This window comes from Corvus moneduloides, chromosome 1, assembly GCF_009650955.1.
Source record: "Corvus moneduloides isolate bCorMon1 chromosome 1, bCorMon1.pri, whole genome shotgun sequence".
In the NCBI taxonomy this organism is placed as follows: domain Eukaryota; kingdom Metazoa; phylum Chordata; class Aves; order Passeriformes; family Corvidae; genus Corvus; species Corvus moneduloides.
In genome coordinates, this window is record NC_045476.1 from 29,179,071 (window position 1) to 29,202,246 (window position 23,176).

General features: G+C 40.9%; 1 protein-coding gene across 5 annotated transcripts in view; it reads right to left on the reverse strand.

The window, feature by feature from the left end:
• Nucleotides 1-23,176, reverse strand: part of GLI3 (GLI family zinc finger 3) — a 207,295-nt gene that overhangs the window by 128,795 nt on the left and 55,324 nt on the right. For 4 of the 5 annotated variants that reach the window (XM_032103672.1, XM_032103702.1, XM_032103692.1 and 1 more), the window contains exon 3: nt 10,973-11,215. In XM_032103672.1, coding sequence (XP_031959563.1) covers nt 10,973-11,215 — 243 coding nt within the window. Of the gene's footprint in view, nt 1-10,972; nt 11,216-15,273; nt 15,362-23,176 lie in introns of those variants that run through there. The other variant, XM_032103711.1, reaches the window with a different exon arrangement.

Genomic DNA, 23,176 nt, shown 5'->3' on the forward strand with positions numbered 1-23,176 from the left:
TCGGCGCTAGCGGATGCTTCTCCTCTGATTGTCTTGAACTGCCACCTGTCCCAGACATCTTTGAAGGCAATGCTAAGCCTGCGATAGATCTGACCTCCTTGAGCTGAGATTCTTTTATGTCTTTCTTCATTTTCTGCTCTGTTACATTCTTTCCCTGCAACACACACTACATGAAACAAAGGGAGTTCTCACTCCTTGACTTACTGTCCCCAGCTATTTGAAAGCAAAAAAACAATGCTAAGGATTATACTTCACCCGCAATATGGAGCTGTCCTCAGGAGACAAGCCTCTTATTTTTGAGAGTTATAACTAGATGGCTTTTACACGAAGGGACTTTACAATGAGGTTCAACATTTCTGGGAGCCAAGATAGGAAAGCTGCATATCAGAGATAGCTTAAAAAAACAAAAAGATTCATAATACAGAAGTATATGAAAAATCACATTACTAAAATGAGCAAGAAAATAACCAGGAAGCACCAAGCCTTAGAGAAAACACCAAATTATTGTGGTATACATATGCATCCCATGTTGCGTACCAATAGCCTTTAATACCAGTGTCCACCATACAGTGCCAAAATCATACTAGATTAAAAGAAAAAGAATTGGTCACTACAAATAAAACAGCAGGCCTTCTACCTGAGACACATGCCTACACTGAAATAAGGCATACACCCAGCTCCCACGAAGGGCTATGGCTTCACCATGAATGTTGTGCATCAGGGCTGATTTGTAACCAAGGACGCACTGGCAACCACTCTCCCACTGACTTGGTGACATGTACTTGCAGTAGGATCAGCCAGAGTTACAGAACTGAAGATAAATTCAGGGGAATGCCATCAGATTTTTTTCTCATAGCTACAAGCCATAATATACAATTCACCATGGTTCTTAAAAGGCTGGGCCGAGGAGGAATACTGCTACAGCTCCCACCTCTGGTTTCCCACTTTTGCACTCAATTAATTCTGGACTATTTTATAAGTCCTTTTCTTCTAAGTACATGGCACTGTCCGAAGAACAAGAAGCAAAATATAGCTAGGCTGAACAGGATTGCTGCCTGCCAGCATAACCTCTCAGTTCCCTGCACTGACAAAATAAAAAAGTGTCATTAGTTGCAGTTAGGTGGGACTCATGGAAGCACTATGCAGCAGGATGGAAGCAGGAAGAGAAAGCACCTTCTTGAGTGCTTTTGAAGCTCCCTAGGAAATCACAGCTGGAAGAATTCAACCAATAGCTGATCTAGACTATGCGAAATACTGTAGCAAACAATGAGCATACATACAGAGTCTGAATGTTAAGTAAAAAAAAGGCATTACATGGAAAACACTGAGCAGGCCCCAGCATTTTCTGGAGCCAAGACCTACTGGCATGTGTTGTGGACTAGAGGCATGCTCAGAAGGAATTTGAAGATGACTTCTTCCCATCCATATAACGCTTCCTACAACAGGGTATTGTGCTTCAAGACCACAGAGCAATGCCAGGCTAAGCACCAGGCTCCCATAAGGAAAATACAAAAGCCATTTCTCAAAAGACAGCAGAGCAAACCATTTCAGATAAGTGTCCTCCTCAAAGAGCTGTGCCAATATCTTGTGTAACCTTAACAAACAGTATCCATGTCTACATCACTTCCTAAAGGCAGCCCAGAGGCACCCCCTCATGGTAAGGCGTGTCAACCTTGCTCTTTGCCAGCCTCCAGGCACAGCCTCAGCAGCAACTGGCCCAACACACCTCTGGTCCAGCAGGACCTGCATGCCCAGGCAACCCCCACGGGTTAAAGCAACACAGGCAACACCCCCACAGGCTATCTACCAAAAAATTCCAGACAGGGAGGCTGGTCACAAGACAGAGACACAGCATGCTTTAACCCACCTGTACAGACCACCTTTTCAGAGTGGAATACACACAAAACTCACATCTATGGGAAGAACCACAGCAGCCCTTGTCCTCCCCAACCCTGGTTTATAATGCACAAAGGATGAATGGCACTACTAAACATCGAATGTGTGTTAATCTGATAAGTAACTACTGACTTTGAAGAAATGTGCTATTTCCCCACAAGAAGCGGAAACATTTTCACAGGCCAGCATTCTGTGCTTCATTCGGGTTTTTAATTTATTCTGTGGGATCATATGAAGCCAAATCAGGCCTTTAGCCTTTATTTAAAGGGGTTTCTTTCAGTTTGCTTTATGTGTTTAAAAGCAAAAAAATTAACCTAAAAATTTAAAGACTGAAAAAAAAGCATAGACCATGGTCTTTGACAGTCTCATGCAATGTAGGGACTTATATGAGCAGGACATACATCAGGCTTTCCAAATCAAACCTCCCAGATACTGGGCAGCTCAATAACTAGCTAGCAATGTATGACTAGTGCTCCTCCTTTCCCTCCTAGTTAAAAGAAAAAAAAATTCCACTCCAATCATAGTGGTAATTAATGTTTTTGATGTCTGGCACCAATTTTATTGTTAACAGCACTGTTAGATCAGTGGTGTTTATGCCAATTCAAATATCGTCCAGCATGAACAGCTTTGGTGCCAACAGCTTCCTATCACTGTACCATGCTGGTCCATCCCAGTAAAGTGAGCAACCACTGTTTATACCTAATGTAGGCCTTGATCCAAATTTCATTCATCCAAGTAACCCAGTTCCATTTCAACAACAATATCTAACAGAAGTCAAGGTCAAAGCTTGAAGCTTTCATAAGTTGTATCTGTAGATAGGCTGGTGAAAAACCCCACACAAATCAAATTCAGTACCTTTTCACACTAAGGAGTCTGACATGCTGGAATGAAATTTAAGTCAACACATTCTAACCCAGTTATTTGCTTCAACACTTGGTATAGTGTTACACTCAGCTGTTACCATAATCAGCCATTTATTTGAAAGTATTTCATATGCCATTACTTTTGGCTTGTTATCACTGGCTACTTCAATGGGGACTGTAGATAGAGGAATAACAATATTCATCTCTTCATTTGCAAAATGGTAACATGGATCCTTGGGAATTATAATTTTAAATTACAACTAGCGTGGAGAACAGGTAAGATAAAAGGGCAGAATATAATGCAACCAGGGATTATTTCAAAGTTCATTGAAGCCAGCAGTTGTTGATTCATTGAATTCACTGGGTTCTGGATCAGCATCATTCAACTGCTTGGGAAAAATGATGGCTCAGGGCAGCACTGAAATGTGAAAGGGAAACTAGAATAAACAATTGGGGACCCTCTATACTACCTTATTCAGTGTGAAACATGAAACAAGCATAACTGAGACTAAAAAGCAGTTCTGTTATCTGGTGAGCTGTTTTGAGCTCAAAGAAACTGCAAGACAATTTTAAAAAACAATAAAGAAAGCAACATCAGAAGACTCTTTTGTAAGTGATAAATCTTATTTTTAAAAGGAAGTATGAAGATGTACAAACCTGTACATACAAACATTCCCATGCACATATTGCCTTTCCTGCTGCTGCGTACCCACCACCACACATGCTGACGACCACATGGCAACAGAGCAGCTGTACTCTTTACACAGCTATGAATACATCAATATTGAGGATAACACTGCTTCCCTGCACTGGTGGTTGCTGCCTTGGCTGTAAGCTATACTATCAGAAATGAATAAAGGTAGCCTGTATAAGTGTGACTGAAAGATCCTGACATGATCTGCAGACTCAGATGCGACCCACTCAGCAAGCTCAAGAGCCCCAGTTGTAAGTAATTTGAGCAGTGTTTTAATAACAGTTTAGAGAGTACTGTGTAAACTACCAAGGCTAAGAGGTAAAGAGCCAGGCTAAGAGGAAGCTAATTGTGCTTCTAGGTGTGAATAAAAGGAAGTAGAGGCTATGGCTAAGTGGCTCTCCTCCTAAGTACTGAGCTCAGTCAATAGCAATAAAGCTGTATCTGCTAGCAATCCTGAAAACGGTTCAGCAACCAAAGCATTTAAACTGTCTTAAAAGTAAAGGCCTCTTCAACCCAGGACTCCAACAGGAGGCTAGAACTGAGAGACTTCCGTGGAATAAGCTTGAAATTGCACGTTGACAACAGGGACCATGCCGCCTTTCAAATCCTCCCTTGACTAGTCCATGGTCAGTGCCATGGAGAGAGCAGGCCCATGGTGCCCCCACGCTCCCATTACTCCCACTGCCCACCTGAGGCATCCTCTGTAACACAATGCCCTCCCTCTGAGCCCACATAAGGGCCAGGGGCAAGAGCAATGAAAAATAGGGCACATCCAGATTTCAAGCACCCAGAATGCAAGAAAATTAACATAAGAGAATCAGGACAGAGGAGCATCCTGTATACATTAGCTACTCTGCAAACTAATTATTGCTACGGTTTTCTTAATAGCTGGACAATGACAGCAGAGATGGAGAAAAAACCCCTGAACTTAAATGTTTATTGTCTACATTTAGACACAACAACTGAGGATTCTGCTGCCTTAATATAGACACATAGGGCCATCTTAGTTCCCTAATATATCTCAAGACATTCATACAGAGTAAACAGATATGACCCAGGATACAAGGGGTTGACCAGGCTGGCAGTCAGACCATTTAGGATCCTCATGGGCATGGAAATGGCACTCACATTCCAATCTCTACTTAGGCAACTAAATTCCCTGTAGTAACACTGACCAGAGAGAACATCAATGCAAGAGAACCATCTACATTTTTCCCCACCTTCCAGCTGCTGATACCGCAAAAGTAACGTTGTAGGCACACAAAATCAGCCCAAATCCACTACAGATCTTCTGTTTTAAAAGCATTGTCGCAAATGTCCGTGATCAAGGGATACAACAACTTTGAAGAAGCTTGCACTCTCTCCTGATTTAGGGACAGCTGATCTGCCTTGATGCTCAAGAGATGGATTACATTATTTCCTGGCTTTTTCTTCACAGTTCTTAACCATGATTCTGTGGCTCTGAGCAATGAATTCTGTCTCTTTCCATGAAGACAGTATACAACAAATACATACTGTAAAGCAGCTAAAAATGCTTTAGCTGAAAAAAACAAATCAAGTCCATTAGAGAAGTGTTTTTGCATTTGTCCTCTTTATCTTCCCTGTTCTTTAAAAAAACAAACAAAGCAAAACAAAAAAACCACCACACATAAAACCTCACCCCACAGCTTCCTTAACATACACTTGAACACCAAAACAAGGAGAGATTAATAGAAAAGTTTCAATGTGCTCCTCAAAATATTTTTAGAATTTTGAAGTCCAATAGAATTATAGGGCTAGAAATAATTTATATAATTTCTACAATTTTTTATTTCTTATTTAGAAATAAGAAATATCAAATATTGTCTTCTCCCCACAAACAGGATCACCTCTTTCCATATAATTACCTGTAGTTTCCAGCTGAAATTAATACTACTGGTAATGACAAGAAAAGAATCAACACACAGAAAAATATGTATTCACCTAAACTTGAAAACAAAACAAAGCAAAAAAAAAAAAAAAAAAAAAAACCAAAAAAAACCCAAAAACCCCAAAAAAACACAAACCTACAAGATCACCTTTCAGTTGCTCAATCACATTACACTTCAAAGCTTTCCAAATATTGGAAGTTTTGGAGTCTGTCTCATGCCGAGGAGAAAAAAAATGCATAAGAAGGAAGAACATCGCTACATACTGTAAATCTGTAGGTGCAACTGTTACTTCCAAAGGAGACCATCACACAGAGGCTCCAGGGCTCCCGGGGCTTGCTGATTTCAGAAAAGGCCTCAGAGAAATGGGCAGGAGTACTTGCAATGAGCAGTTTCAAAAACAATGCAGGAGGTTTGGAAGGCATCTTGGAGAAGCTATTTTAACTTATAAGCTGCTAAGCTTACAAGGTCTGCAGCACCTTCCTAAATTTCACACTGAAGTTGCCTCTGTCCATAAGTTGGAATCTGAGAACAGTAATGTTTTTTGTTGGAGGCTATTGAAAGCTACTATTACATTTTAGACTTTTAATCCCAAAAATGTTTTTGCAAACATGCTAATTTTTTTAAAGACTCACACTTCAGTTGCTCAGCTGACATGAGCAGTCTGACATTCACTTTTATAATAGAGACTTTTTTCCTTGTGAGTTCTATTAAAAGCTTTAGATTTTACTTTTTTCAACTACCCCTGCTTGACAACATTTGGAAGCCACCCCATAAATCACTGTCAGAGGAGAGTTTTGTTACTAGAGTGCTTAAGCCTCTCCCCTGCAAAATGCTGCACGGAGTTGAAGTAGGACCCAGATTCTCAGAGGCCAAACTCACTTTGAAATTGAAGAGCACCTAAATGTACTTAAAGCCTCTGGCCCTAAATCTCTATGAGGATTCTCCACTGACATTCTCCTATCACTGTCCAACCAGGCCAGGTAGAAACTCTCTACAAAAAGCTGTCCTGGTCTCCTGTCACCCAAAGACACTGGGAAACTAGAGGTGAGCTAAGAAAAATGCTTGCTTTGGGGCTATCCAGAAGTGTCTTGGTCTCTCCTGAGTCTTCCTGAGTCTCCCCTGAGTCTCAAATTATGCCAAGGAGATGACAAGGGAGGCCACCACCTACCCCTCTGTAAGCCCCTTCCATGAGCTCATCTGCTGGTGGTGACCTGGACCACTCTCACTGTCAAATGTGCCATGCATAGCTGGCCATTGTGGTTCAAGACTTGCTGCCATGAAAAGTCACTGCTTTCCAGTTACTGCATTTTAAGACAGTGTTTCCAGTTAACAGTTTGCATTTTTAGAAACAGAATCCAATCCCTTTTTTTTTTCACAGTCCCTTTTCCTTTCCTATGTGGATATGAAGGAAGGGGAATTCTTGTCAACAGAAATTAAAACCTAGTCAATGACCAAGTGCATTGTGAACCAGCATTGTGCTTGTCTTGCTGAGATTTTTCGTTCATGTTGCAAATTGATTTTGAGATGACACTAACACTGGGTAACCTAACTTGGGCAGTTATGCAAGGCCCAGTCCTTACAAAGCTAAGTCCAAGAACAGTCAGTGGGAACTGAGGGCAATCAATACCTTTGGAGTGCTAATCCTATGAAATGTGCACTAAGCAGTTCCCCCTTCCCCAGATAAATGCAGAAGCTTCAAAACCAGCAAAATAAATCCCTGGTAAGGAGAGGGAAAAAAAGAAAATGGAAAAAAAAAAAAAAAAGAAAGGAGTGAGTTCCTGCTTTCAGCTAGTGCAATCTCTTTGAGATGAAGTGATTTACTGGAAAGAGAATCCTGCCAGGGCCATACATTCCTGTATATACAAATTTTTGGATCAGAGCCAAGTGAACTGTCACTGCTTTTTACTTAAGATAATTCTTCAGGTTTTGCTAATTAGGTACTAACAGTTCTTTCAGATGAGCTGTGAAACCCAGGGAAGAATATCAACAGTATGTTTTAAATCAAAGTGTTTACATCAGGAATGATTCATTTTTTCCATGAGGAATGACTTGTGGGACAGGCAGTCTTAGCACTGCCATAAATCTACACGAAAATTAAAATTGTGGAAGAGAATAACAAAGGCAAGTTGCTATCCCCATCTCCCCTGCCTCAGCCCCAACTCTAGAGATGGAATTTACATTAGCAAGGGGCTCCAACTACCACTGGAATTAGTGTTTGAGAAATGCAGGATTTTAAATCCTTTTAAGAAACACTGTGATTAAGGTCAGTAACCCTGCTCTCCTCAACAAAGAAAAGGAACAACATATGAAGGCAAACTCCAGCATTTCTGTCATCTGTCCTAAAGCTTTTTTAACGAAAAAAGTTTTTAAAAAGTTAAGCAAACAAAACCAACATCCCTCCCTTCCTTTGTGTGCTGTGTTTAAATAGTGGTTAAGAAATCCATAACAAAAAAGACAGAAAAGAAAAATTTCTGGTTTAGGCCTTTTTTTTTCCCTTTTATCTGTTGGAGGATAGAAGGCTGTGAGCTGAGCATGGGACTGCACTCACATTCTCAGTTGCTAAATGGTTGAGGGGCTCTCTGGCGGTGCGGAAGGGCCACCAACTCCAATAGCATGTTTCATCCCAGCTGTTTGAAAAGCTGGTTCACTTGAATCGCAACCATTATCCCCACCCACACTCTGCAGGAGAGCAAACTCCCCCTCAATGAGGGATTTATTCCACATTTATGGTAACTATTATTACCAACACTTACAACATCAGTCATTTTAATTAGAAAAAAAATTAAAACAAAAAAAATCCTGCAATGCACAAACAGACACATACATATTTACATGTAAAAATGCAAAGTACTCAAGTTGTTTCTAATAACTGCCCCTCATGGAAGGGACATGCCTTCCACACACAATTGAATTAAACACTCTTTTTCTTTTTTTTGTCATAAAAATATACAGATGTCCTTCTTCAAAAAAATTATTTTCCCTTTTCCTGTGTTACAGAAAGCCTGCCCACACTTTTAAATACAAAGTGGGTATAAATAGAAGCATGAATTAGGCATCTTGAAAAGTCTCTATTTTCCAACCACAGGGAAACTAAGAAATTACTGTGAGTGTTAACATATCTGACTATGTTGAATTAAAATGTTTTCCATCCATATGCCCAGCAAAACTTGGCAAGAAACTAAGAAAGGAAACAATAGACTCCCTGATTCTTTACCTGTTGCTACAGTGGGACTGATGCATATTTACATTATTCAGCCTTCTTCATATGGACCACTAAAAGTGTCAGTCTGAATGCAGTCGCCACTTTGATGAAAGCATATCTTACATATATAAATGATACAACTATTATGAAAATTTCAGTAAGACTGTCTGGTTTCCTATAAATCTAACTAGACATTTGTCTTTCTAGTTGTCTCTCTGTATCACAGCTATTAAAGGTAAATAAAAGCATGATGGCTCTTTTTATGACGTTAATAGCTTGAGGGGCTTTATAAATCAGTGAATACAAATGTACTACTCATTACAGGAGAGGGAAGCAGGTCTGTCCATCTGATGCTTTCTGACTTAGATTTCTGCTTTAAGATCTTGTTGCTCATTTAAAATTAACTCATCTCCTGTTTCTCTACTGTTGTATGCTGGGTAACTTCTGGTGCTCTCTCAACTTCTGACATCAATGTTTTTCTAGTAGTCCACGCAGCCTGAATATCTAGCATTAATTGTCACAATACCACAGAGCAGCATCATTAAACCTTGGCAACTCTTATCAAAAGGTGAATTTGGGAAAATAAAACAAAATAAACTCATTGCAAACCACTCAGACACATGCTGACTGACCAGATTTTTTTCTTCTGTCTGAACCTTCAGTAATTTCAATAACACTTTGAACAGGATTTAAGGGGTGAGCTGGCAGCTGGTCAGATGGTCAAAATGGCTATCTTCCCCACGAAATTCAGCATAAGGTTTGTTGTTTGTTTGAGGGTTGTTTTTGTCACACATTTCATTTCTCCCCAGCTGTACTGCCTACAAACAGAGAAGCTGTTTTGCTTCCCCAATAATACTTGTTTGTTTTGTTGGGGTATTTTAAGCTAGATTTGGGCGTTTGTTAACCAGAAGCTAGGAATGGTGCCTCCAAGCCCCGAGGTAATAGTTGTATGCACTGCTGCTTGCGAGTGGCCGTTTGCAGTGCACGGTCATGCCTCTCTGGCACGAGTCTGCCGCTGGTGTGCTGAAGCACATCCTCCTCAACAGAGAGATGAGTAACTCCCCCAGAGGGTTTGAGCAGGTCTGTACGAGACAGCAGGAGAGGAGGCTGTACAAAAACTAACTGACTACACTGAAAAAGAGCTCAAAAACTTAACTGCAAACTTTTTCCCTAAATACTGATCTAAACTATACAGACAACAAGTGTTCGTTTCCTCCATCCTTATTAACAATCAGGCTTTTTTTTTTTTTAAAGGAGGTTGGTGAGACTTAAGGTTGTGCAAGACATACTTTGATCTGCACCCTGATGAGTGAACATTCCCCTTTGCTGCTAGCCCAACTAATGAAGGGATAAAATTAGCTTTTATCCCTGGCACTTTCTTTAGCAAAAAAACATGCACTAATCAGCTGTCCTCACTAATCAGTCGTCTGGCTAATGACCTTTTGCCTTAAAACACTAAAATTTCTGAATGATGTTTAAAAAAAAAGAAAACCAATGCAGACTTCTCTCTCTTTGTGGGTCTTAAGCCTATCATCTGGCATTGGAGACTGAAAGGTTAAATGGCAAATCTGTCTCCTGACTGGGTGATAAATCTATAATCAAAAGGCACAAGCCTTGACACCTCAAGATGTACTTCATTACTACACAACTAAATGATCTTTTTTCTCTCTTTCGGTAAACTAGAAACAGATGAAAAAAAAAATTGCTTAACTCCTTCATACTTTGCCTGTGGAGAAATCCACTCCACATCTGTGTTCAAGTGTCAGTTAATTTCTTACTTTTTTATTAATGCCTGAGCAGGAATTCAGAAGTTGAAATCATTTGCCTTTTCCCTCCCCCTTACAACTTCAGGGAACTATAGCTGGGAAAGAAAATTGCAAAACCACTCCATCAGCCTGCATTCTCAAACACACTCATGAATGTCTAAAAAAGCCCTCCAAAACAAAACAAGAAGTCCCAAAGCACAAAAACAAGCCTTCCAATTCCCCAAATTCTCACTGTACAGGGCACAGTCCTTCCTCTTCTCAATAACATACTCTAATGTTATTTTAAAAGAGGGATTTTTAAGGCCTGTTTCATTTTCCTTCTCAGCTTTCTACAATGAGGCCCTTTTTCTTCACGTATTAAGGAGGTGGAGCAAAACACAACCCTGGATGACTGAGGAGGATTAGCAACAGATGAGATGTCCTGTGGAAGTTGCTTTGCAGAGGCCTGCGATAATTTCTAGCTGCAGTGCAACTGCACCCTGGTTTTTAACTTCAGGAAACAAAGGATTGCATTTACCACAAACACCGCTCCCTCCAGACAAAGCAGTTCTCCCTGGAGATGATGCAAAGTGACAAAATCACATTAAATTTGACAGCCTTCCAACTTCTCAGCCCCAAATAAACCAGCAATCAATACTCACGGTAATGAGGGTCCATGTAACCATTTCGGGGGTCCATGGTAAAGAGCGTCCCACGGTAAGGTACGGAAGGTTCGGGAAGGTGAGATATAGATCCATGGATCTCCTTCTTGATTAATGAGGCCCTTTCCTCACTCGACGTGGAAGGCTCTTCACTGATCTTGCCGAGGCCTTGCCCACCCTGCGGCTGCATTGTGATCGCGTTCCTTCTCTCTCTGTGATAGGTCTGCCCAGGACTTTCATCCTCTGCAAAAAAACGAGGGAGAAGAAAGAGAGAAGGGAAGAAAAAAGAGAGACGCACACTTTTAGCCCATTTATAGAAAATACAATAAAGAAAAGTTCTCCCCCCGCTGCCCTCCTCCTCCCGGTGTAAGTTTGTGACAGGAGGTGCCTGTGTGGCTGTGAGGGATGGCCTGGGGATGCCTGCCCGTTCAGAGCTGGCAGCAGCGGAGCAGTAGATCACCGTCACCCATGCACTGATGATCCTACCAGCGGGGCTATCAATTGTGCAGGAACAGACAGAGGCTTGCTGTTTCCCTGCCTCTGGGACAAGAAGGCTGGGAGCTCCCTGATGGGGAGTCAAGAAATTATTTGTCACACAGAGGAGAAGATGAAGCCCACCAGCTGGGCCTAAATCACACCCAGCCACCCACCACAGCTCTGCAGCCCAGCTCCAGGTCCCTGGGGTTTGTCTGTGTGAGGGGCTGAAACCTCGCAGGGAGGTCAGCAATGATCCAAGGCGGGCAAGAATAAAATGGGTTCAAGGGCTCAAGATACAGGACCAGCAGCATCAGGCAGGCACAAGCAAGGCCACCTGCTCTGACAGTGTCACCATTTCGGCGCCTGTGCAGGATTGTTGAGTACACTCCCCCTACCTCTTTTTCCCATACCCACACATACAAAGCCACAAACTCTTAATGAACAAGGGGGAATAAAAAGGGGAACAGTGGGAATAATAATAACTAAGAGGGTCAAACCCCAGCCCTAGTTTGGAGTAAGCCTCTAGGTCTGTGGTACCACTTGTAAGGGGAAAAGAGCCTCCTGACCATGGCTCCACCCGCCTTCCTTGCAGACAGCTCCAGGACTAGGTGCTAAAACAACCCTCTGCTCCCATATGAACTTTAACCCCTAGGGACTACACACACCTTTCAAAAACTACACAAAATGGTTCTGTTCCTCAAAACCAAGATGCATGTTCCAAGGTACATTTCACACATGCCATGTGGCAGACGGGCGTTGTTAGGTATATCTCTAATGTAAATGCTCTCCTTCAGTTGCATTATTGGTTTAAAACAGAGATGATTCTCTAAACAAGCATGATTGATTGCTGGCTGTAATCCTTGGCCAACACCAATGCCCCGGGTACAGCCTTGTTCCATCAACCATGCTGCACATGCAAGTGTACGCCAATACATCTTGAAGGAGTACTGACAAAGACTTCATCTCAAAGTTTCTCTGCAGTTCTACAAGTACACAAGGAATCTCAAATTATTAAATGCTGGGCACAAAAATGGTAACTAGAAAAGGAAATGAAAACACCCTTAGGAAATAAAACTGAAGTGCTTTTAGTCTACAACCTACATGCAAGGAAGAATGATTGACACCAGCACCAAGATTGCACTTCAGTTGTCAGAGATTTGAGGTCAGGTCTAAGTTTTCACTTGTACCTTTCCCTGGTGTACTTGTTCACAGAGCACAAGCAGCAGCCAGCAATTCACCAGGTGACTACTTTCAGCAAGCCTGACACCAGCGTAACTTAACCTACATGCCTTTATACAAATTAGATTAGAAACAGGCTCCGTACATAGAGATATACGGCCATTATATGCATAAACTAGATATACCATTGCTTTGGATGAAATGCTCACCAGTTTTTTCCCTGCTCCCTCTCCTCCCAAGCAGCAACAACACAAAAACTCAGCAGCATAGCCTATTGAGCACTTAATTATTTTTCTATCTCCAAGCATTACAGCTACCAGGGTTTGCTGACTTATCAGCATCTTCCAGGGACGGAATTATTTTTACAGCCAGCAGTAATTCTACATACAGAGCTTTTCCAGGATTTGGGTCTGAGGAGAAAGAGTTAATGGAAATAGACAACAACATTGTAGAGTTTAAACCCTTTGCCCTTTTCTACTTTTTATTAATATGCATAGGCACTGGTCCCTGCTCTGGATTAGCAGGGTTTAAGGTTTCAACTTTTTACACTGAAGCTGGTTTTAGTTAGAGAACTGCAAAATGGGGACTAAAACATTAAAACTTATATGAGGTTTTAGAAACCTGCTTGTATAAGTAAAAAAAACAACCAAAAAAAAAAATCAAATATATATTTTCCATCAGGTTTCTCTTTAGCCAGAGTCTTTTATGTTAAATTTCAACCTAGAGTGAACTTTCACTGATGAAACGTAAACTCCTATAAAAATAGGGTCTTACACTCCATTTGAAATTCTGACAGACTCTTAAGTAGAGCAAGCTAACCAGTGCTACAACAGTTCGGAAAGAAGAAAGCTAGAGTGATTTGTGGGGCTGTATAATCATTCAGATGATCAGATAGGATTTCAGTTCTTTTACTCTTCCATATAAAGATAATATTTGTTAAACCTGCCATCCTGGGATACAACAAGAAGCTGACATCTGTCTGCAGGCTCCACTTTCATACTTTTCTTCTCAAAACATGCACGTGTCATGAATCCAGGTACTAGTGACTGTTATGGAAAAGGCTGATTTTTCAAATTGCTGAATGAAATTCAAAACCTACTTTCAGTAACTTAGAAACTAAAGGAAAAATATGGTTTAATAAGCTTTTCCCTTTTTAGGTTACTTGAGAAAAAAAAAAAAACAAAAAACTATTTTTCCTTCTGCATCAACGATCTCTCTCCCCATTATGAAGTTATTGACATGTGCCATTACAAGTCAAAAGTTTCAGTATGTTTTCTGCCACACAAAAATTGCCCCAGAAGAATTTAACTAAACATGATGGCATTTTTACAATAATAACAAGGCTTATTCATCAGCCAAACAGCTTGCTAAGCATTTACTTCACACCACTGGGTTGCTTTTGATAGGGGGCAGAAGAGAAATTTGACAGCACCCACGCTCCAGGACACTAAGAGCCAAGCAGTTTGCAGGAGCTCCCCTGGCGCCAAGCGGGAAACTCTTGCAGTAACGCTGCCGACTCTCACGGCAGGCGAGCCACTCCAGCGTGCCAAAAGGGGAAAGCTGTCTAATCTTGTTCTGGTTCAACTGAATTGTTCAATAAAGTTTCAAGAGTAAGTGCGGGCAAGGCGCGCCAGGCCAAATTATTGACAGAAACACACTGTCCACCATGGCAACAAGTGAGATTCTAAAGCAAAAATGTAAGCAAACAACCCACTTCTCCAGCAGCATCTGCCAAAGGGGTTTTACAGCCAAATAAGTGAAAACTGTTCTGTTACTGCTCTGCTCACGTTTTACAAGTGGCCAGCTTTAGGATCAAAAGAAACATCTGATTTATTAAAATGTTGCAGAGAGACAAACGCCAAAGCGAAAGATGAAGTTGGTGGCAGCCCACCAGCTCCAGTATAATTCCTCCCACCTTTTGCCAGTGTAAGAGTGAAGGGTTAAATAAGAAAAGAAAAAAGTTTTCATGCCCAAGAGCAATCTGCATAAGCTTCTCTTTCTTCACATACACCCTTACTCTGACTTAACAAGCCAATAGCCAGATACACGCGTTAGAAGTGCCCAGTCTTGAATGATCACATTAATCCAGGATTTTCACATCCACTGAGAAATACCTGATTTAATCCTGCTATTTTGATCAGAAGCAATTTTTATTAGAAGTGCTGAGCACCTCACTTAATGGAGCACCTCTCACTTAATCAAAAAGCTTTCTCAAAAAACTCACACTGGACAGCATGCCTGAATAAACACACTTTCAATTGCACAGCTAATTTACTCAGAAAGTTTAAAAAATCAGCACAAGCCAAAGCCTAATGCAAAAATCCATTAAACTTTCTCTACCTGTTGAACTTTTTTGCCTTTTTTTATCATGGACCAAGACAAAATAGAAGCTATTTTACTTTAAACCACCTAAAGTCAGCAACTGAAAAAAAGTTGAAATCTATTGATAGAGCACATTAAAAGTCAATGCCAGCACACTTCAGAGACAACCCTGCTTAAACAAGACAACACCAGCACAGTTAAATCTCTTTATATATTAAGTTTCATCACCATATTTCTGCTTGCAACTTCCAGAGAGCATTACTATCTCATGAGAGATCTGACAACACACCTCAGCTGGGTAAGAGGAAAAAAAAGATACTTACAACTCAGTCCAAGAGACCCTGGCTGATGCTCCCTCTAAGCTCTTCTCTTCTCTTGACCAAAATTCTCTGGCTACCAGGACATGGGCATTCCTCCCTCTTTTCCTCTCTCTCCCTTCTCCCCCCCACCCCCACCCCCACCCCATCTCCCTCCCTCTCTCTCAGAGGCAGTGCTTCTCCCATTAGAGGAATTAAAAGTGGTTGGTGCCATGCTAAATTTAACAAGCTCATTAGTATTCTTCCTGTGTGCTTCCTAGTGAACTCTCCCTATTCAAGCGGCTCTCTCTAGCTGAGGGGTCAGGCGGCTAATCATTAAATCAAACTAATGTCACCCTATCACAATCAGCCTAAGAGAAGGAGGGTTTATTATTTCAGTTTATGCTAAATAAACGGTTTTACAAATGCTCTCCAAGCAAGGTCAACAGCAGCTTCAATTACAAGACAAACTTAACAAGAGTTGCTATAAACCAAGTGCTCCATATTGACCTAAGCACAAGCTCAGCTCTGCACATTGCCACTAGCAGGATTGTACAGGAATGCATATTGTAAAATAAAGGAAAGGGTAATCTTTTCTTTGCCAGAATTTGTGACTGCACAGAGACTGCTCATTCACCTCTCCCCAACCAGATTGCTGCTCAGCTCAATTCACCCCACACAAAGGCTGAAGACCAGACCTCAATGGACCGAGTGAAACATGTTCAAAACTAGGCTCTCTATTGTGACTGAATTTCTTAACATCTTTTCAAAAAGCGGAGAATGCCTTGAGGCTAAAGGAAGAAACAGGCTAATGGTGAATTGGGAATACTGAGCAAATTTCAGAGCCCTTTCCTCCTAGCTTTTGAGGTTGAAAGCAAGCTCTTTCCTTTCAAGTTTCAAAGTCCTTTTTCCTCCCGCAGTGTCACAGAAGGATTTGAAAAGAAGGTAATTGTGCTCACAGTCCCCCTGATCAGAGCTTACGTCCTATTTCTGGTATTTCAGAATACTTCTTGCAATAATGGTGCATATAGCTCAATCCCTTAACCGTCCTGCACTCTGCAATTGCTCATTAAATGAACAATTGCTGGTATAAAATGCCTTTTATGTTCAAGGTCTGGATATAAGATAAGCATTCTAGTACTCTAAATTTGGTTTACTAAGGAAACTCTCCATCATTAAATTACAAAACTGAAGTCAGAATATCAGTCTTTCCCAGAAAAGTAGCATTTTAGGTGCTGTGAGCCAGAAGGAAGGGGGAAGGTGGAATGTAAAAAAGATTGACTACTTAGATTCTTAACAGAACAGATACCTAAGTAAGAAAGCAATTTCCTTGCCATTTAAGAAAGTCTAAGTTTTTGACACCTGATATTTTCTTCCTTGAAATGATGCAATAGAGCAGTCGCCAGGTTCATTAGGACACGCGTACCTGCACCTTCCTGCATACACAGGCTTTTCACTACTCTCTGACCACCTTAAGAGCAAAGTAGGAGGAAATAGATCTGTAGGATTGTGCCTGCTTTTAAAAACAGCATATATTGTAAGAGAAATTTTGTTTTGGGTGAGTACGGTAGTTTAAATTGGACACCCTTGGTCCCAAGTTTGTTATTTTCTGGCATTTGGGGCAACTGCACAAGAAGCGCTCTGGAAACACTAACACGGATATGAAGAACGATGCTCATAATTAGTTTTAAAAATAGACATCAATCACACAAGAGGCTAAAAAATCTGTTAGATAACAATACTGTACTCGCTTTATTTGCAATGCTTAAGCATACCTTATACAAGGCTACTGTGCTTATAAATAAAGTACATTATCTGAGCTTACCACTGAAAATGTATAGTTTTCTATTCCCACATACAATGGATTTTTAGCTTAGTTATTTTTCCATTATTCTATGTATAGTATTTTCCAATAACTGATTTGCAACCTTTGGAATATGAATACACAGCTCTTCTGTGGTTTTGTTTGTTTGTTTTGAAAAACATCTTACATTCTTTTGTTGTCAGCTTTAGCTTTCACTGGAAGAAAAGGGATTTATTAATGAAAGAGAGAGGTGACCCAATCCCTACAATACCTACCTAATACTCCATGCACACTCCTTTATTTTCCGCAAATGAGACATACATTCATTTTTGCTGCATCTACTGCGCAGCTTGGTTCAGTTCCTTTTTTGACAGTACAGAGGAGGACAGAACACAGAGCATCGATACAGTGCCTATGCCTTTGGAAACAGAACCTGATCATGCATTCCTCTGGGTCAGTGGCAGAGTTCCCACTGACCTAGACAAGATAAAACTGGGCCTGAACAAAGTCCACACCGCTCCAACACTAAACCAGCAATGCATTGCTATCAGGAGAACATCACTCGCAGCCTTTTCTAACTGTGTGCCTAACTCTTCCCCAAGACTGATGGGGAACCCGAGAATGACATGAAGCAGCTTAAAAAACTCAGGCAAACTTTTTCAGACCCCTAAATCAGAGAGAGCCTTGTTAGTAGCAATGTCTTTATCTCAATTTTTTGATTATCCAGATGAATTTACAGTGTTTGTTGCCTCCCCAACCACTCCCAACTAAAACCAACTGGCTGAAGCTAAACAGACATATAGGAAATTATGTAAAATAAAAGCACCTTTAAAATTTCATACAAGCAAACACCTACTGTATTTAACTGAGAGTCTGCATCTACAAATCCCTGCATCAGATCTATAGGGAAATGCTAAAAATCTCATATAAGCTGAAAAATCCTACTTAGGAAACACAAGAGGTAGCTGTGTCCACAGCTACCTACACACAAAGGCAGAGTACTGTGGAAACTTCCTTGTCAGTCCCAGGACTCAGCCTCAGACGGCAGACAAAGAGGGCAGGCGGCAGGGCTGGGCTGCCTTACACATGATCCTGCATCTTGCTGATCCTGCAGGACATGTGGAAAAAAAGGGAGTAACATTTGGATATACGCCTGAAGTTACTGACCTGACACTTGAGCCATCCCACTGTCTTCAATGACTTCGGAACAAGCTGTGGAAGTTACTTGCTGTGAACCAGATTCCCGCAGTATCCTGTTGGGCAAGTTTGCCTTGAGCTGCCCAGCTGAACCACCAACTAGCCAAGACGTGGAGCTTGAACCCCTGCAATGCCCAGCCGCAGCCCCAGCCTGCAGGGCTGAGAGTCTCTGGGAAGCTAATGGAGGGACTAATTCTCAGCAACTGCAAGGTCAGCCTCCAAAGAAGTGGGAGCCTCACTTCTGAACAAGCCCTCTCCCAGCCCCTTTCCACACAGGCTTTAAAATAACAAAAACAAACAATTTAAATCAAAACAGCTGAAAACCATTTTCTCCCTTCCCAAGTTCAGGGCTACATGTTTCTCCCATGGCAGACAGTGGATTATTGCAATGATACTTAACACCACTTGCGAGTGCAGCCCCCAACACTCTGGTTTAGGTGTTAGTGACGACATTGACTGCGGCAGGAGAAACACTAAACCCTGCATCTAGGTACCCAGCAGGTGGCAAGATTTTAAGTTTACCTTTATGGGGCCTACAAGGCCCAAATTTTGCTTGCTTTACTCACACTGAAATCCTGGGGATTCAGTGAAACTACTTGTGCAAGTAGAGCAAGAGGAATTCAAGTCTAGCATCAGAAATGCTCCAACCATTGGGCACAAATAGTCTGTCTGGAAAATGCACTGAAGATGTTGGTAAGCACGTGGAAATGCAGTATCATTAGCTTGATGAGAAAGGGGCTCTTAGTAGTACAAGTGCTTTGTAGTTCCAGTGGACAAGAAAAAGAAAGCCATAATGCATAAGCAGAAGACATCTGGAGGTAGAATTAATTGGCAAAATTAACATGTTTTTTAAATTTGCAGAACTAGAAGGTAGTCAAAAGCATTTCCCTTTCTTGGTATAATAAATTTTATGTTTTGATTTTGCTACTTGAGGATTGGGAAACTGAAATGAGAAAAAAATATTCCTTTCAAAAACAAACTTACTTTTTCATTTCCCCTTTCAAAAAAGTATTCCAACTTACAAAATTCAGCAAAGACTGCAAATTACTGTGCAACAGCCTCAGCAAAATAGAACATTTGTTCAAGGTCTTCTGATCAGGGCTAAAACTCAGGCATTGCATTTCTCCAACATCTAGACTCTTCAAAGAGCCAAGAGACTCAAATATAAGTTAAAGACAGCAACAGACATCAGGATGTGACTATTGGCAACCATTTCTCAGAAGGAAAAAGCTCCTCAGCCTATTGTAAAACTCTCAAAAGGATTCTGATTTAAAAACATTATGAAGTTACTTCCATTAGCCAGTTATTAGACTGTTAGTCATTGCTTACTTTGAGCAGGCTAATTAGTTACATCAAAGGCACTACAATAAATTCCCAGGAGGGTTTTGAGGGGGGGATATATTTCTCAACCATCTAATAGCACGTTTATGCCTATCTGAGGGTAACTGCCTCATTTCACTCAGACACTGGGGGACATATTCTGTGCTGTCACTTTCTACCCAGCCAGCAGCAAGACCAGGCCTTTAAGCTGTTTGAAGCCTGATATAAATTTGATTAGCCATGCTTAAAAGCCACAAAAGAGTGAAAGAGGAGTTATAAACCCTTTGGTGCGCCATCTCCTATTGCAACATCTACAGCACAGACACCTTAGCCTCGAGAGAATAAAATAAAAAGTTATTTATAGTGTTGCATATGAACAGAGTTATATTTCTCCCCTTTTTCCTTGGGTGGGTTCAAACTGCTAAATGAAATCATTAGCAAATCACTAAGTGGTTTGCAACAACCCAGGCAACCCTTCAGTTTAGATGGCAGATATCACCTATTTAGTTGCGAAATTTACTTATTGCTGCATCCTTTTGCACAGTTGCAGTAAGAGTTTTGTTTCCATTATATCCCTGTACTTTTGGTCTCTGAAGCATACCAGTTGTTTAAAAATATGCTGTGGGTTACTCTGCCCTGATTCACAGTGGCTGCAATCTCTGGACAGTGATTTCACCAATGTTTCAGGACAAAATCTGAATGCCATATACATATCTCTGTGCAGATGTGTAGGTACTCCTACATACAAAAGTGTGGTCACAGGCACCCACAAATTCAGCTCCACCTTACATTCCATAAAATCCAACCAATTGCAGATGTGTGATACATGTCTGCAAATAAGTGTCCACACAGGCAGCCTGGATACCTGAATGTAGAAATGAGACTGTTCACATTCCTCAGCAGTAGTCTAAATAATTCAAAAGAATGCTGCAAGACAAACATAAGGTTTATACCAAAGGATATTTTCAAACTAAGGAAAACTCTCAAGCCCTGTACCCAAAGTGATTTGATCCTTTGAATGATCTCGACATTAGTGCATTAGTTTATAACAGCAGAGCTACTAATCTACAGATACTGCAAAATATTCCTTTTATCAATACTGCTTCTCACCAGGAATATATTCTGAAGGCCCCAAACCTGGCACCGTCTGTTTACCTCTAAAGTTAAAGTTCAGAAGCTGTCTTCCCTGCCTGGAGACACTGCTTACAAGAGAAAAAACTCTCCTGAAGCCTTAAGAAGAACTTGACCTTCCCAAAGACCAATCTATTTTTTTCCCTTCTGCTCACTTTCTTCTCAGTTTGCTCCACTAAAGAGGATGTACAAACCTCTGGCAGAGGTGCATGCTGCCATGCTACCTCTCATAGTTCCTGCCTTCACATTCCAGTCATCAAAAATACTGCTAACAGCCAGCAAGCAGCCTGGGTCTCAGGATGGGTGCATGTGAGTGGGCAAAGAGGCATGGAGACTGGAGAGCCTGTAAGGAAAGGACAGAGCTAATTCTTCATACCATGATTTCCCCTACCCTCACCTAGGCCATGGAATCCTCTTAAAAGCTTTGGATCTTTTGGCAAGTGGAGTTGGAGAATTAAGACAACTGACTACCACTCACTAGCTTACTTGTCAGTGCCTCTCTCCTCCCTTGTTCACTACCACTGCACGCTTCTGGCTAGGCTTTCCAGCCTCTGGTAGGGTCTGCCAGCCCTGCCTGCTACATTTGAGAAGAGGCAAGAAAGCCTAAGACACACCAGCTTTTTCCATCTTCTCAACACAACCCCAGTGGGGGAGGAACTGAATGCCAACCAGATCACTTTATGGAGGAAAACAAGTTGATGGTTAATGTTTTCTGTTGAGTTTCAGGGATGAGCAAAACTGGTTTTGAGACTTTGATTTTTTGACTACTTATGCATTTGTCTTTCTAACTTTAATGCTGGATAACAGATTTTAAAAGACAGTGGAATATTGGCCTCAAGCTTTTACTGGTCAACTGCATACATGTACGTAGGTGCTTATAACTGTCTTAAGCAATGTTGTGTATTTCCATTAATCATAATGCAAAGGGCACCTGAGATCATAAAGACAGCCAACTTAGAAAAATACTCCTATGTTCACAAAGAAAGTGTCAGAACAATTTAAAACAGCACTATCCTCCTACTGCAGTAGTAATGAGAGCTCGAAAAGGGTATTCTTAAATTGTTAATCAGGTTTTGCTGGCTTCATCTATGCACAGTCTGGCAGAAGGAGGTTTCAATGTTTCCTTATTACTTTTTTCATTCTTGGCTACCTAGATTTTCAGGCAACGTTCATTTCAAAGAAAAATAAACTAAGTTTCATCCCTCAAAAACATTAAATAAGCATGATTTGTATGGAAAGAAGGCTGGGGAAGGGAAAGGGAATCACCTGCAAAGTTCATTTGGCTATATACAAAGCAAAAGAGAAAAAAATCACCATGTAATAGCCAGCAGTAGAATCACTTCCATGACTTCTGTGTGCTGCAGAGGAATGCAAAACTGTAGTCAGCACTACTTTGTCTTCTTCACTCACAGAATGCATAAAATACTGATAACTGATTCCATAAGAGAAAAAAGATTTTTATACATCAAATAAGCACAATATGATTCAAGGATTCAAGGTCCATTTGATTTATATACAGAAACATCCACTTAGATTTGAAGGCAAAATGTGTTGACGAGTTAGCCCAAAGCTGCCCTATAAATCACCCTCCATATTACATGTTCCAGTTCTGAAAAAAGTGTGCCTCCCATTTCTATTACGTAAAATGCTTGCCCACAACTTGCAGAACTTGTCCACAAATACATAACTGTTGACTAATAACTATTTACCATGTCCCTCTGAAGGCAAGGGAAAAAAAAAAGAAGACACATAAAATCAGAAGAAAATGAATAAATTAACCTTTAAGGCGTAATTGCCCCGAATTCAAGAGGCCTATCCCATCCAGACTCCTGCTATTCTACCAGCAGCAGAGAAATCTCATCCAAAACACACTGCTTCCCCCTCTTCATACCTTAAGTGTTGAATCATGGCTTTTAATAAACATCCTGAATTATTGAATAACAGTGGACCTGATTTACCAGCATCTCACCAGGTTGCTAAATACTCGAAGAAGCTTTTTCTCTAAATAGCAGCCATGTTCTTTATTCTCCAGTGCAGGACAGAAGTTCCATCTTGCTAGCACCAGCAAGAACTCATTTTTTTCCTTTATAAACTATAGCCTTTTGGAACCACAATACAGATACCTCCCACATCATACTGTAATATTCATCAAATTAAGAATAATACTTTTACACTAATCTCATTGTTCATACCAGTTTTACCACAAGTCTTGTAAACATGAAAACTAGAAGGCAACTTGTAGTCTAGATACCTCCAGGTACTTCCACAGTTATTCATGACTATGTTGTCAACAGTGCCACAATCATTTGTTGTACTAACATATCCTCCTTGCAGAGGATATGAGATTTAACACTTTTGTCCTATAAAATTCAATTAGCCATTTCAGATGCACCAGAGTTGTAACATCAAAACCAGCTAGCTTTAAAGAAGAAATTCCCATTAGAAATCGCAGTTTTTTCATGGCACAAAGACTGACAG